Genomic DNA, 16,544 nt, shown 5'->3' with positions numbered 1-16,544 from the left:
GATGACTGCTGAAGAAATACATGTCAAATGCCAGTCACTTCCTGATTTTTATTAAATAAAAATCTTCCCTTAAACTGAAGGAACAAACTTTACTGGTAATGGCTTTCTATATTCTGTTAGGATTTCAGCAGAAACTATTCAATATAACTGGGAAGAAAACTCAAAGTTCAGAGCTGTATACAAAGCACTGTCACTGTACAAAATATTTACATCTGGTGTGCACCTCAATTTCTATAGAAGTCAGTTTCTATTCCTTTCAAAAGGCAAAAAAATTGTTTTCTATACTACTATTTTTCTGCCATCAACATTTAATCTAACAATTCAAAATGCATCCCAGAAGTCTTATCTACCAACACATTTACTTCTGCCAGCCTCACTCTCTTGTTATGAAACAAAAACTAATTTGATGAACTTTTTAAAAGAACAGCTTCCTTCAGCTGCTCTGTTAATGCAAATTTCTGCCACATTCCATCCCCAGATATAAACAGTCTAAACTCCACCTGGACCATAAGGATGTAGATACAACCAACAACTGAAGGTCAGTAGTGCTGCAGGCCTTCACTTATTTTTGTATTTGGAAAACAGGATGCACTGCAAATGAATAATAATTCAATGTGAGCCTAATTCAGTATCAATAAGGCTATTTCCTTCTTCAGAACAATGGCTGGCATTTTCTATCCCCAACAGGCAATCATTTGTTAGCAATGGCATGTCCCCAGAATGCCACAGAACATTTCACAACTGCTTTGCACATAAAATCAATCATTTTCCATGCCCAGTTGTCCCACCACTGGCTCTCCCAACTGGTGTTCTTCGAGCCCTTCACTCAGCCTGGTTTTTATTGCAAGCCTTCTCAGTGTTTTCTTGACAAACAAATGAGTGGTCAGAAACACCAATGTTAGACAAGGAAGGATTTGAACTTTGTTCAGCAAGTCAAAGAGGACAGAAGCCTGGACTATTACAGCTTGAGAGACCTCTTCTAACTCTCTAGTGCCTAAGCAGTTGAGTGTGGGAATTAAAAATGTCACAGGAAAGACAGCTGGGCCCGAAGAATTACATTCCACAGTAGGATTTCCATCCTGCCTTGTCTTTAAAAACTCCAGTGATAAACAACTTATGCCATCCTTGGGCACCATATGTCAGAAAATTAGTACAGTCCTAGAAGGTATTTTTCCTACTGTCAAGCCCACATAATCCCTGTGGAAGAATAAACCAATCTAGAAGACACAGGAGGTGCTGAAGATCAGGTTCATTTCACAAAATATTTAGCTACCAACAGAGAAAACCTAGAGCCACGCTCAGCTCAGGAAGGATGCAACAGGAGATTTCCTTCTGGAGCAGAACAGGAGCAGTGCCTCTGACAAATGTGTGCACCATACACACGAACTGTAACTGATCTACAAATCACTCTGTGTAGAAGCTCCTTCCCATATATAACGTTCTGAATCAGGACTGCTCATCAAACTAGCAAATGTTGCAATCAGCAGCCTTCACACTGGAACCTGCATTCAATCTCCCAGACTGTTTTCTCTAGTGGTAGTTAGTGTCATAATTCATTTTTATCTAAATGCTAGCTGGCTATGAGGCTATTTTTCACCAAGTTTTCTCTCAAGTCTTATTATCGGGGATCCAAAATGACCTCCCTGTCTCTTCAGAATGACTGCTTGCTGCAGAAACATCTACGCCACACATAAAACTTCTTTATCACCTCTGATATTTACTGTTCTTAATTTTCAAATCTTCCAGCAACTTCTCCAGCAGCTAATAAAATATCTTTTGTTGGCATTAACACTAGCCCTTAGCAAAAAAAGTTCTCCAAGCAGGTTAGTCTCATTTTGAGATACTCAACCTGGGTATTGCTGAGGCTGCAAGTCTCTGCAACACACCAGTGTTTTCATTCTAACTTGTCAAATAAGCTGGACTTGTAGCCAATGCTATCATACATTTCAGCTCAAAACACTGCTGATGATTAATCATCCCAGTGGTTTGCTCTCACCTCCTAGGTTTTGATCCCTTTACATAAGCTTTCTATGACTAATCTTGCAGATCATAGCCACTTGTATACGTATCTATGGAACTGGCAAACATAAAAGCAACAGGTATAAAAGTGCATTTTGACAAAGCAGTTTGAGTACTTACACCAGCAATCTCTGCCTAATAGCTTCTGACAGGATGCAGCATAAGAGAAAGGAGATCTCATATGAATAATGATTCCAATAAATGCCAGCCAAATCACCCTGACAGATTTCAAGTATTTACACATTCAGCAGACCAAAAGCTATTTACATCAGTTGCCACGCTTCCACTCATTTAGCCCACAAATCAAATAAGTTACAACCCTTTATATATACATTTAAAAATAAACTAACAGCACAGTGGCTCAGTAAGGAGGCCAAGAGAGTAGAAAGAAAAGGTCACCAAGACTCAAGGGCAGGGAAAGAGCAAGTGGGCTCTAGGAGTAAATATCCCCTTAAATTTCCTGCATATCCATCCAAATCAGGGAGATGCTGAAATGCATGGGGATCTTTGTTCTGCAAGGAGAACCATCACTGTCTGTAGCTTATCCCCACAAAACTATGACAAATCAGCAAACCCTGAATAACTCAAGAACTCAAAGAAAAGGAATAAAAGCTGATTTGTGGTAAGTTGGCAGAAGGAAAAATAAGAAGCAAACTGTTCAGATTAAAAGCGTGAGATGTCTTTTTCTTTTGCCAAGTGAACTGAGTCCATACTTGGAGGACAATTTTTTATGCATAAGCCCTCCAGTGCTCAAGTCTGCCTCCTTTTTTATCCACTCTTGGACTTAAAATGGCATCACTTCAGATTTGCACCAGAGTTAGGAACAATGGGATCAGGCCAGCTCAATTTCAGTTGAACATAAACCAGCTCTGATAACTTCAAGGAAACTGAACATTACAACAATCAGATATCCAGAAAGAAGGAATTTAGTGTCGCTTTTTCCTGTTCAAGTCCTGGAGACAGTCTCAGCTGCATGCAAAATCTGTTCTGCCAGAGTGATGAGAATCTTAGGAACCTTGTAGTAGCCACCTGCACTTCAAAAACCCAGGGACACACGGGCTTTTGTCCATCGGGTGATTTCTGCCTCAAGAACAATGCACCCTAAGAGACTTTGCCATCTGCTGGGAGGCAAGAGCAACCCAGAAAACTCAGGGTTGGGGAGCAGAAATTTTCCTTCCACCAGGTACTTTACTGTGGGCTATGTCAAACACTGACCCCTCCTTTCCCTCACCTCAGCACATCAAGCACTAAAATAAATGGGAGATTTTGTTCCTCTGCAACAATTCTGCAACTGACAGCACAATCCAGATGCCAAGCAGCAACAAGCCCAACTAAAATGCTGTGTTAAAAACCTTACTCTCCCACAGATAACAAAGATGGATTTTGCAATTTTCACCGCTTATGCTCAGAGACTCACCAACAAGGGCAAACACCAGGACCTTCATGCAGCCAGAAGAGAAACCCAGTCAATGCACATGCTGTGCAGAGGGGGTGCAGCCACACTCCAGGGCTGGTACAGCCACACGCTGCAATGCCATGTCCTGCCCCACCACCAGATCAGACCTCAAACAGAGCACAGCCACATCATCCCAACTCTGCACCTGAACTAATAAACTCTATCTCTCAGCACAGAAAAAAGCTGGCCCTGAGAGTTTGCCCAAACAAATGCCCTGTTTCTGGTTCCAAAACTGGCTTGTCCTTCTCTACACCATACTCTGCTATGCTCTTGCTGTAGAAATACCATGACCAGTACACAGCATCGCCCCAAAATGATACAAACAGTACAGTCTAGAACAGAGTTCAAGCACCCTTGTTCTGTTCATCCAAAACATTTATACACTTGGCCATGTTGGCTGCTGGCACAATCCTTCACCACTTTTGCCTGTTTCACATACAATGGCTGATCACAACAGCTTTACACCCATATATGATCTTGAACACAAGAAAAATTGAAGGTGAACATGCTGTGCTAACTGATCTTGGCACCTGAGCTACTGAGCTACAAGTGCTTGCACCCTCTTTTCTCCAGGAGAGAATTTAACACTTGAATCTTCTGTGTCTCAAAGGAGTATGGAAGAGTTTTCAAAAACATTCAATACTGGCCTCTTCCTGAAGCCAACGCCCTGCAATTCCAACAGGAGCAGCGAGGCAAAGCAAGAGTTATGAAACCTTCTGTTAAATCCTTTCTGGGATTTTCCCAGAAAATACTGGGTAATAAACCAGAAATTTCCTCTTTTATCTATTCCAACTTTTTAACACTCTCCTCTCTGTCCAGCACAGATGGGGGTTGGGAGGTAGGCAGGACTTACGTAAGGAACTCTAAGTGCTGACGTAGAGTGAAGTGAGTCCTTCTGAAGTTCCTGTCCTATTTACTCTTCTCTCTTCAGTCACTACAGAGATGTTCCGTCCAAGAGCGCAACTCGCGGTCATCGTGACTGAGCACTCCCTCTCTGTGAAGGATTCAGGTTAAATCAAAGCCAGCTGCTTTAGAGAGGGGCAGGCAGCTAAGAAGTTAAACAAAATAATAATAAAAAATGCAATCTAGAACCTACATAGATAGGAAATCTGCTCTTGCGGTTCAAATAAATAACTCAAAGGTATTTAAGCCTCATGCACAGAAAACAATTTTGTAACTTTTTAAGTCATCCTCTTGCATTGTTGTTCTGCCCTAATAACTCTGAAATGTGCTACTCATCTCTCCCAGTTAAATATCCTGTTTCACAAGCCCACTCCTAGATATCTGAAACTGCACAGTATTTCTATCTAGCTTTAGGCATCTAGCATTCCAAAGAATTAATATTTAAACTTATTATAAAGGAATGGGGATTGCGTTAAGCATGTAGTATTTAGCAAAACATTCATACCAATAAACTGCTGTGTTGCTTGTCTGAAGCACATTTATCATCCTTTAAACTCAAAAGAAAGATTATGCTCCAAAACTGACACATGTATCTATTTTCCTTTTAATACAACCAAGACTTAGATAGGATTAGAGAGTGGAAACTATCAAATTTCAATTTTAACAATACACTTAAAATTATATTATCTTTCTTTGCCTAGGGGATTGTTGACTTCAGTATTTAAGTGACTTAACCATAGCAAATTGTGAAAAAGCATTGAATCACAGCACTTATTTTCAATAATCCTAGACCCTCTACCCCTTCTAGGGAAGAACCTCATGTTAACATTTTTATACATATTACTGCTCTTACATCTCTTGATTATATATAAATGAGTAAAGAAACTTTAACCTGTTGCAAGCCATCACTAATTGGTATTTTTCCTCTTACATTAGCCTTTGATTTACACCTCACATACATTCTCCCAAGCCAGCACATGTAATTTATTTACAGCATTGGAAGGCAGGCAAAATACATCATCTACTGTTATACAACCTTCCACAAGGTATTAAAATACCAGGCCCCTGGAGACAAACTTCATATAGTTCAGCAAGTTCCAAAATAAACCAAACCACCAACCCCCTAAGCACTTAAAACAACAATGGACATCTGTATTAAAAAGTTAGTTTTTTACTGTATTTGATGATGTCGCCTTAGTGTCATTTTCCCCTCTGGCTAATATGCAAACATGTAAGAATGAATTTGCTTTCTCCTCATTGTAAAACAACTAACAACTCTATAGCTCTCACAAAGCCCTCTTATCACACACATAAATGCCAGAATTAAGTGTAGTTTATGATGTTTTGCATTCATTTAACCCTTAGAACAAATTTGGTGCCATAAATTCAATCGCAGTGCTCCTGACCAATCCATTCAGCAAGACAACCACATATACATTCAAACACAATGATGGAGAAGGCAAACATAATTATTATTACAGTTAAGGCAAAACAGTTGCTTTAAATAAAAAGATCATAAGCACTTTGAGTTGACTGAGATCAACCTTGTAATGCTCAAAACCTTAAAATAACCTAAAATATAGAATTTGGATCAATTTCCTATTGCAGCTCTGGAAATGTCTCATCTGTTTTACAAGCAGTCCTCTGCCTACAAATAATCATTAACAATCATTTCATATAGTCAAGCTAATGACTGTAATAAAAAAAAAAGAAGTCCTTGTTCCAGGTAACCAGTGAAGCACAGATTCTCAGAACAGAAAGTTCAGGTTCCAACCAAGATTTCACATACAGGGTGCCAGAAATGTAATAGGAAGGGAAGGAAAACGGGGAACTCTTTGCCTCTATTCTTCATAGCCTGCGCAGAAAGGTAGTGCCGCGCACCGATGGTTATCTGAACGGAGGGACCGGCCCTCGCTTTTCTTTACACGCCCCATTTACAGGCAATAAAACGGCCGGAGTGGTTTTAACTGGTCCTTCTATGTCACTGTAACGCTCCCTGCTCCCGGCAGAAGATAACAGCTGTGCCATATTCCCAAACACATACTTTTGCTATTGTTTGCACATTTGTGGGGCAAGATTACGCTGTACCACAGCCAGTGAGCACTGCCCTTGCTTTGGAACCCAGTATTCCGAGTTACAGCAATGTGCTGGGAAACAACGTTGGGTGGCTGAGTTAAACAAGAGCAAACAAACCTCAGACTATTAAAAGCAGTTTCAGGCACTGTGAAATGATTACTAGATTGCACGCCTGGTTCAAGCTTGTTGACATACAATGATAGAAATCTGGAGTGCAAAATGGAGTGGTTAACGTCTATTTTCCCTCTCCAATTACCCTGCCATCAACATCTTCAACAGTTCTAAAATCACTAAACAGCAGAATTTCTAGAATCATGGTAATTATGGTACTGAGCATGGAAATTATATTCACAGTACTACAGATTTCTCTCATAATCCATACGTCATTCCACTTCCTAGCTTACAGATGTATTTAATAGAAACTTGTTATTTGTTCTACAAGCTTTTCCCTGTCCACAAGAAAAAGAACTTCTGTAATATTAGGATTGAAATACTGAACCAGCTAAAGTTAGTGGCAAGACTCCTAGTGATATTAATAATTTAGGGTAAAATTTTGTCCTTCTTATTCAACAAAAAACCAAACCACTTTACTGCAAGGAAGCAGCACAGTGTCCCAGAAGACATTCACTTTAAGTTTAGCCATTTCACAAAAAAAAATTTTGTAGTTCTCCCAGAATATAACCTCAAGTATACTAAAGATTCTCAACATACACTTAACAGTTTATGTATGTACAGGGTTGAACTCTGAAGTTACAAATAATGTATTCAGTTATATCTAAATGATAATTTAGAATGGTCTATGTCCAAAAATTTGTAGTTGATGAGACTGCTCACAGGAACGGTAATGTACAGACTTAACCACTTGCAAGAGGTAGACTTTAATTTTTTTCTTACTATAAAAGAAAAAATGATATTTTTCTTCTCACTCCACTTAGCCCAGTATATAATAACCTCCATTACTGTAATATTTTAAAGGCAGAACAAGTAATTTCTTATTTTTAACTTCTATTTCTTCAAACTAAACTCAAATCAAATCAAAAATTTTCTTCCAATTATTGGACTTATTTCCTTGTTGAGAGTAATCTGGCATTATCTGTAATTCCATATAATTGTGCACAATGTTGAAATAGATATAGCATTTATTCTCTTCAGCTTTTCCAGTAGCTGTAGTTTTTGTCATGAAGCAGAAAAGTGGTTTTTTTGCTTTTACAAGTACTGAATGGCTTTATATGACTGGTTGATCATTAGATTTCCTGGTTTGTATTTGCTAAATATTCTCCACTAATGATTCTTAAATTACAATGAATTTAATGATTAGATACAATTAAATTATTTTAAATTAAATCCATGAAAGTCCCATCTTCAAGTCAATGACTGATTTTGCAACACAAATCATTAGAAGAACTTCCTTCAGCAGCAAGTAACTGGAAAGTTATTTGCCTATTCAAGACAAGTAAGCATTATAGGCAGTTTAAGGGAGGAGAGGACAGTCACAATTTATTCCAAATGAATTTATGAACACATTCTCCAATTTGCAGTTTCTTCTCCCTTCTCCCCTTACAAAATAAAAGTAGGCAAAAAAGAGACCATGAAATAAAAATATAGCTCTGTAACTGCACATTCTGTTCAGACCAACCTTTCAATTCCTTTTTGTAGCAGAGTTCAAATGCAGCAAGGGAACTAGAGTGAAAATAAGAAATCATTACTACTGCAGCTCTACCTAAAACTGAGAGTTTAGAGATCACCACACCAGCAAACCTGCCCCTGTCTCCTTATCAGCCCATAACATATTTATCAGCCCTAGGCAGTCACACTTGCTCCAGTGGGATAATTCAGGTGAACACAGATAAGGTGTAAGAAAGAAAATGGCAATCAGGCCCAAGACCAGTCAATTCACCTAATAAATCATAAAACTAAAGTATACACTTTTGCTTAAGATCCCAACAGTATAAGCTGTTACTTTCACAAGAACAGCGCTGACAACCAAGGAAACAGTCACAGGGGGATTAAATGGCAAGATTTACCCCTCCTTCTCAACAGTAGAAGGAAATTAATACATTTCAATACATTGGTTGTGTGTTTGCTGAAAGCAGCTACAGTTAACAAACAAAAAAAAAAATCCAAGCCGTTTTCTCCTTGTCTGAATAAAACATACTCTCAACAAGGAAACATCCAACTACTGCAACTCGACCAGCTTATTGTTTTGCCCACTGTAAGTTAATATCTGAAGTGGTTGCTGCAAAGGTCCGGGCCATTTGGATGATTTCCCAGTGGCACAGCTAACAGGATAAATCTCGTCATTTCTACTGAGTCATGAATTAGGTACACTGAACAAAACTGGAAAAGAATGAAAAGGAGAAGTGTTTCCTGGTAACAGCCATAATCAATGTCATTTAGAAACTGAGATATTTGGCATCTTTATAGATTACTCTTTTGTCACCACTAAAGCCTTCCCGAAAGCTTCTTCCCTGTAGACAATAACTATTTTGCCATGCTACTTTTAAAACTGTAATACCGTAGCATGAAATTCAACAACGTGGAACCAAACCCACAGAATCCCAGGAAAACACTGTAAAATGGACTTCATACCTTATGGTACAGTTATTCTATGTCAAATGCCTCTAAAAAGCATTGTCTGTATGCAAATACTCTGCCTTGTTACACATAGGGAAATCGATGACCAAGAAATGCGTGGTGCCTATCACAGCCTGCCACATCAGAAGGGGTTGGCTGGGTGAGAGCTGGGCATTTATTTTAAACAGATCCCAAAGACAACAAAATGCACAATTCCAAAACAGTGTTATTTTCAGCAAACAACCAACAGCTCCATCCTGAAAAGTTTAGACCCAAATGATCCAATTCCCAGAAATAATCCTCACCACAACCCCTCAAGTTTTTGTTTGGCTCTTCAGAAAGTCTAAAAGACTTGCTCAGGCACGGAAGCATTTTGCAGGATCATAACTTAAACACTGTGAAGCAGCACAGTAACACCACAGAGACACTGCAACAGCAGGATACTTCTTCCCCATTGTCATTACTTCAAAGCTGCCCTTTTTATTAGTAGAGCAGTGTATCATTTTGATTCATTCTTTTTGGAAAAAAAAATTTAAAAGTAAGACTTGTTTAGGAAAAAAAAGACCTTACAGGCAACTATAAAAATCAGTTTTGCTCTTGTTAGAGAGCATCTTTTACACTCCCTACTTGCAGCTTTCAACTGTGGATAAACCAAAACCAGGAGGCACATTCTGTAATCTAACCCAGACTGCAGAGGGAATTACTGGGTACATGGCACTCTGGGGCTGGAGAACAGGAGACACACGGCACGATGGTCTGAAATCAAGCTGTCATCAGTTTCCTTCCCAAAACCTTTCACTGGGTAAATCTGAGTATTTCCTTGACTTCCACATTTTAGCTTTATCTTGGTATATCACATCCACATGCTAGCCCAGTCCTTTATCTTCCTCAGAGAACCAGGGCTGGTGGGAGATGGTTTGCACTGCTCCTTGAAAGAGCAGCAGCTCTCCTGTCTGCAGCACAGCCCGCTTTAGATACACTCTGATTTGTGAGCTGGAGCACAGGGAGCACTCCAAAATGCCCCAGTGGACATTAAAGCACTTGCTAACACTGTCCAGGTCAGAAGGAGCAGCACATCCCACACATTTTAAATCAGACTCAGAATTTTACTTTAAATTTTACTTTCCCTAACTCCTCCTGAAAATGTCTTCTTGGGGGGAAAAAAAGGCAAAACCAACCCAAACAAAAAACCCCAACAAACAACAGGAAGCCACCCAAAAAATTCAGTGTTGTCATCTTTGGAAAAATCCAACATTATCCATCAAATCCTCCTGCTCAGTTAAATGAGCCCTCTCCTGCCCATGGACACCTACTTACTCCCATGACTCAAGTCACCCATACACTGAAGCAACCACAAGGTAACACCCTGGACAGAAAACATACTAAACAAAAACAGCCACAAAATGTAAAACACTTTTTTTCCCCCAGTGGTGAAAATGGGAAATTGATCAGTCAGGAAAGATGAATTAGGAACCTTGTACCATGCCCACCTACATCTACTGTAAAAGTCTCAAGTGAATTCAAAGCTAAATTCTTCCTCTTTCCCTCCCTACACTCCTGCCCTCTGCAACAACAAGAGGGATATGCATGAAAAGAGGGCTAAACAGCTCAAAGGAAAAAAATATTTTAAAAGTATTTCAACAGTTTTCCTGGACAGGGCAATTCATGGGCAGGATTTTAAGCTAGTATGAACCCTGTCAAGTGGAACCAACCTCACCCGTGGGACCACAAGGGACTAGAACAGCCCTTGAGTCCCTTCCACAGGCAGCAGTTGCAGCAGCACGATACAAGAGCTTGTAGCTCTCCCTTTATACTACGTGAATCCTCCTTCTCCCCCCTCCAAACAGGAGCCTGTGTAACAGACTTTCATTTCATTCCTGCCAAACATTAACAACCTCTTTTTTTTTTTTTAATCAGGAGAGGCGAATTGCAGCATTAACAAACAGAAAAATAAAAAAGGTAATTTATAACCTGCTGCTCCACTCTGTCTGTATTCAGTGGTGATGAACAAACACATCCTAGAGGCTGTAGGACAGACCTAGCACAGATCGAGGTGTTCATTAACATAACTTCGTGGCAATGAAAGGTGCCATCACCCTAGGTAACAAGCTCACAAAAGAAAACGTCACTGGTCCAAGGGCATGCAGTCTACTTTTAATTTTCTGAAGAATCTACAGAACTGAAAAAAATCCCAGTGAGAACAGTCTTACAGCGACAAGATAACTGCACTTACATATCTAAAATAGAGACTGGGACTAGACTGATAAGAAGAGAAAAAAGAGAATTATCTTTTAACATTACAGAAAGCATTGTCTTAATGTTAATAACCTTAGGTGTACATATGTCTCTGCAAGAGACTTTGTAGCATAAAGAAATGCTCCAATTCCCTCTGAGCCCATTCAGGAACACCTTAGAGGGATTATTTTAAAACTGAATTTTGATTAACGAATTTCAGCTGAGTTAACCAGCTCTAGCTGAAAAGTGTAATGAACAGTAGGCAACTCCTAATCCTACTTCAGTGCCACTTCTTTAACGATGGACAGCTGAAAATCAGGGATTTGTTAACTAGCAGAATTTGACCTTTCGGGCACCAGGAGCTCCCAAGTCTGAGGATTCACCGCCTGAATCCAGCATTTGTAACACCTCCGTGAAATACAAACTATAAAATCCAAGCAACCGTGGTGAAACTGCTGAATAAGAACCAGGCATTTATTGTCAGCCAGGCACGCTCACAAACAAACACCCCACACGAACTCTCTGGCGCAGGACAGACCAGCCCAGTCTTCAGCACCAAGTCCAAAACAACCATCTTTGAGACGCGACCACATGAGCAGCACCAGCTTAGGACAATTAAAGAAGATGCTGGTCTCAAGATTTTTTAAATACTATTTTTTAAATACTATTGAGAGGCAGCTTCACACTGGAAAAGCACAGTCTGGTTTATCCTGTCCCTCCAAGGTGCTCAGGAAAAAAAAGTTTTAAAGCTTGAAGTTAAATAAACAAGTTAGGAAATACACTAAAGACCAGAAAGGGAGGAGGGAGGGGAAAAAAAAGCTTGTTACGTTTTTATTTGTGTGGTGAATAGGTTTTTGATGATGGTAGTGTTTAGTTCATGCATTTTCTAACTCACCCTTCACGCTTTGATGTTTCTGCTGCTGGAAATAATCTTTCGAGCCTCTAGCGCATCGCAGCTCCTGCGCCCTGGGCAGAATCGGAATCCTCTCAAATATGCTGGGTCGTTTGGGGATGAAATCTAGCAGAGGTGCTGACATTTCAGGGGGGCTCTGCTGAGGCTCCGTGTGGTCACTGCCGTTACTGACAGATACTTTAAAGGACATCTGAGGATTCAAGTGAGCTTTACCAGCGCCGGGACGAGTCACCCGCGGCAGATCCTTCTGAGACGCTCCCTGGCATTTGTCGCTCACCTCGACGCGGGCGCTGCCTTTCTGACCCGCGGCGAGCTCACAGTGCATGTCCGCTTGCGGCTGCTGCTGCCAGGGCCCCCGCCGCTCTCCTGCACCGAGCGGCACACGGGCTGTCAGCGCGGGCGGCCGCCGCGGACCCGCCGCCTCAGCCCCCGCCTCAGCCCTCTGCCCTCCGTGCCGCCGCCTCCCGCCTCAGCCCCGCGCCGCCAACGGCCGATAACCGCCGCGCGTGAGGCGGCGCAGCCCGCAAACCTCGACCCGCAGCCCTCGACCCGCAGCCCTCAGCCCGCTGCCCTCACGCCGCGGCCCCCGCCCGCTGTCTCACACACACCGGCCGGACGGGGGAAGACCCGGGGCGCTCGGACCCCGGCGGCGGCTCGTCCGTGAGGGACGGGGCGGCCGATACCGCGCGTCGGCTTCGCTCCCTCTCTAGGCAACACTGCCGGGCTGCTCGTAGCCGCTCCCGGGAAGGCGAGCGCGGCCGGGAGGGGCGGGGAGGGGGCCCGGCACACGGGCGGGTTGTTTGGCGGCCGGTGCCTTTCAGCTGAGGCATCCGAACAGCGGCCGCCCCGGCAACCACGGACGCGGTGGCAGAGCGGGTTCGCCGCCGCCGGGCTCGCCGCGGCCCCCGAGTCACCGGTCCCCGAGGGAAGGAGGGAGGGGGGAGAGTCCGGCCGGGCGCGGTGACAGCCGCGCCCCCGCGCTCCTACCTGGGAGGGGCCGCCCGGGGGGACGCGCTGCCCGCCGGCTCCCGCCGCCGCGCCGGGCGCACGGGCTCAGCCCCACTCCCCCGCCGCAGGGCCGGCTGCCAGAGCGCAGGCGGCCCGGGCCATTACCCTGGCGCGGCGGCGGGGCCAGTCGGGGCGGGCAGGGGGAGGGCTGTGCCGCCGGGGCCGCCCCTCGGGGTTTGGCAGCGGGGTACGCCCGCGGGCCCGGTCCGGCTGCGCATCAAGGAACGCGGCAGGCGGACCGTGGGTAGCCCGTGCTTGCGGGGGCCAGTGTGCCAAGGTCAGCCTGAGGATAGGTGTGCCCTGGGTCCGCACCTTCCTGGTGCCCGCCCGGTGGGGAGAGTCCCTGCAGTTGCCCACTTGCCTCCCGAGAGGTCCGTGATTTTCCCTCCCGCGGCCCCGCTGCCATGGGCCTGGACCCTTTCCCTTTGCCCGCGGTCGTCGAGGATCCTTGTGCCTGTCCCCAGGCAGTCTGCTCCGGCGTGCGGCTGCCCTGGCACTAACATCCACAAGCCAACCCGCCACTGAACAGCTGGCAGTGCCCTATAAACAACTTGTGTGCGAAAGCCACAGCCACTGCAGCATGTCACAGCGGAGCAGCAGGAGAGAGCAAAGCCTTGCCAAGGACGGGGCTGGAAAGCAGGAGATGTGTTGGAAGTGGGTACAACCTGGCCAAGACATCTCTCTGGTGATGCAGTTCCAGCTGCATTCAGTGCTTCAGTCTATGGACATGCATCATTTCCTGCCTGCCCTACAGGTGCAGGAGCTGGCCTGTGCTCACAGTGACAATTAAGCTAGCTCAGAGCAAGCACCACAGAATAGTGACATTTGCACTGGCTCCTCCTGGCCCAGCTTGGGTCTGGAAGTAATCTGGTTGGGTTTATTAGCTTGGGCCTGGTTCCAAACAAATGCAGGCTGAGCCACGATGTGCAGCTTTGCACCAGAGAGCTGTACTAGCCCACGCTTTTCTGGCTCAGGGATGTCTGCACCCTCCTGCCCTGCATGCTGCTGTCAGCACAGGTGCAACACAGCAGGTCTGTAACACACCAGGACAGCTTGAAGATAGGAGAGACTCAAGAGTCAGCGCTGATTTACATGGGTGTAAATCAGACAGACATCTGGCTGGAAATCCTGCTTGTTCACGGCAAACCTAAGGGAGAGACTTGGGAGATTTAGCACAAGGAGGAGGGACAGCTACTGAACTGGCATCTTACTACACCCCTCCTGAGGAGAGTCATGCAGCGAGACAAGAGATCTTCATCTTCTTGTAGCACAGATGCTGCACAGAGTGCCTCACTCACAGTTTTATCCAACCCTTAATAACGTCTGCCACGCTGCAATGTACAGAGTACAGGAATGGTCAGGACAGCAGGGCATGACTTTTTCTTGGCAAATGCTATGAATGTTGTGGATTTAGTGGGAGGGAAGCAACTCTCAATAAAAGACACAAGATCTTGAGATAGAACAAGTAGTTCTGGGAGAAGCAGTACTAATGACTCTCATTTGCAATGCCTCTCCTCATTCCTGCCTAGTGTGGATGACCTGAGGTCTACCAAGCAGGGAACTTGCCAGCCTTTGCCCTCAATAATGGCAGTAACAGGGTCTTTTTCTTTTGTAAGACCACATCTTAAATTGTCAGAAGTTAATAGCTGTCTTTCAAATGTGGTTGAAAATTGGTAAATGTCCTCTGAATATCTTAGTGAGAACGAGAAGCTACAAAAAGGGAGAAATTCCCCACCTTACCTCTATGGGAAACAAAACTGAATATCAACTAGCTGGCACAAATACTGAATTGGATGGTAACATCCTAGGGATTTATGAAAACAAAGTAAAAATTTTCAGTGTACATTATCGCACCATCTCAGTGCTCTGCTAACCTATGCCCCCGTCCCCCAATCGTGTCCATCCATGGGGCCCTCAGGTCCAAGTGTTCTTTTTCTTTGATTTGGAAATGCTAAAGGCACCTGGCAATACTACCACAAGCAGTAATTATCTAAGACAGAAATACACCATGGCGACGGCCTAAACCTCGGCTGACATGAAGAGGCAGTAAAATTTACAGAGAGAAATATTATTCCAGAACACAGTGTAGCCAGAGAAATCCCACTGCTTCCAGTGCGGGAAATAAATAGCATTGGTGGATCCTGAATGTGGGCTCATCTTGTGCAAAGTATTACAGCTATATTGATACGTGCTGCCCAAATATCTAGAGGGAGTTTCCTAGAAAAAAGGGAGTTTTGGATATATTGTGTACCTTCCTGGAGGGATTTTCTTTTGTGGTTAGGGATTCCCACAGCAAGCAGGGAGAAGTTCGTTAACCCTCATCACTGCATTCTGTACCTGAGGTCGTGTGTGTCCTGCTCTGAACCGCTGCTGCTTTCTTTCGATCACCAATACCCAGAACTTTCTGCAAAATACCGGCAGGTGCCGCCACTGGCTCAGCAATGGCCCAGGGTTGGGCTGTTCCATGGGCAGGAGCGGGCACGGAGCTGGGCACCCTCTACAAGCCAGGAAAGGTGTAGACTGAACCACATCACAGCTCCAAGCTCCAACAGCACAGAAGGTAAAGGTCCTTCACACCGAGGTGAATTTCTCCGTGGCAGATCATGTCACAGAAATACAGACCTCATGGCTCAAGCTGCAGTTCTCCCCACATTCCTCCCACAGGAAACGAGGCCCCATGGACTCAAACCTGTGCTCACAGCGCTGTTTCCTCAGGTTCGAGTAAGGCATTTGGCAGCTGCCCTGTCTTTAGTGGGACTGTGCAGCTGGGGATGCCCAGCCCTGGCCCTGAGTGAAACAGGTGATGGATGGACATTCAGAGCTGGATGTGTCTGATAGAGACTTGACTCCTAGAACTGTTGAAAAGCAACCACTCGGTCCCTCTGGCGAATCCACAGATGTAGAGGAACAAGTGCTGGGAGAAACAAATGCTCCTTGAATAACTGTACTAATGCAAGAGTTAAGTTTTCTCTCCCTACTGAATCAGAAGACACTTCATGTTTTGGTTCTGGAACAAAGGTCAAGCAAGTGCAATCGTGGCTGCTGAGACTGTTCCATGCCCTGGGTCACCACGACTTTGCTGCATGCACGAGCTGTACAGCACACTCTGATTCACCCAATGTTGTCACTACATCCATGAGCTAGATGGGTGTCTCCTTTCTTGTGTCCTTGGGAAAACCAGTTACTGGCCTCTCTCCCCCATGACAGCAATAGTCTGCTCTTAGGAAAGTGGGGGGAAGATTTCTCTGTGTTAGCCTTCTTGTTCAACATTCCTGGTTGCCAAGGGCTGTCCGTGGTTGTTGGTCATGGCACAGCCCACAGTTAGGCCACTTTGCTCTTCTATTAATGATGTCACCATCA

At 44.2% G+C, this 16,544-nt stretch overlaps 1 protein-coding gene across 1 annotated transcript in view; it reads right to left on the bottom strand.

The window, feature by feature from the left end:
* The window catches only part of GLIS1 (GLIS family zinc finger 1), a gene marked incomplete at both ends in the record, with an annotated part of 178,830 nt that extends 166,329 nt beyond the window's left edge, over positions 1-12,501 (bottom strand). Inside the window, one exon of the mRNA XM_084211060.1 lies at positions 12,159-12,501. Within this exon, the coding sequence (XP_084067186.1) occupies positions 12,159-12,501 (343 nt within the window). The remainder of the gene's footprint in view (positions 1-12,158) is intronic.
* Between the last annotated feature and the right edge of the window lie 4,043 nt (positions 12,502-16,544).

This window comes from Fringilla coelebs (genome assembly GCF_963513975.1).
Source record: "Fringilla coelebs genome assembly, chromosome: 9".
Lineage (NCBI taxonomy): Eukaryota > Metazoa > Chordata > Aves > Passeriformes > Fringillidae > Fringilla > Fringilla coelebs.
Note: the sequence above shows the minus strand (reverse complement) of the source record. Positions and strands in the feature narration are given on the sequence as shown.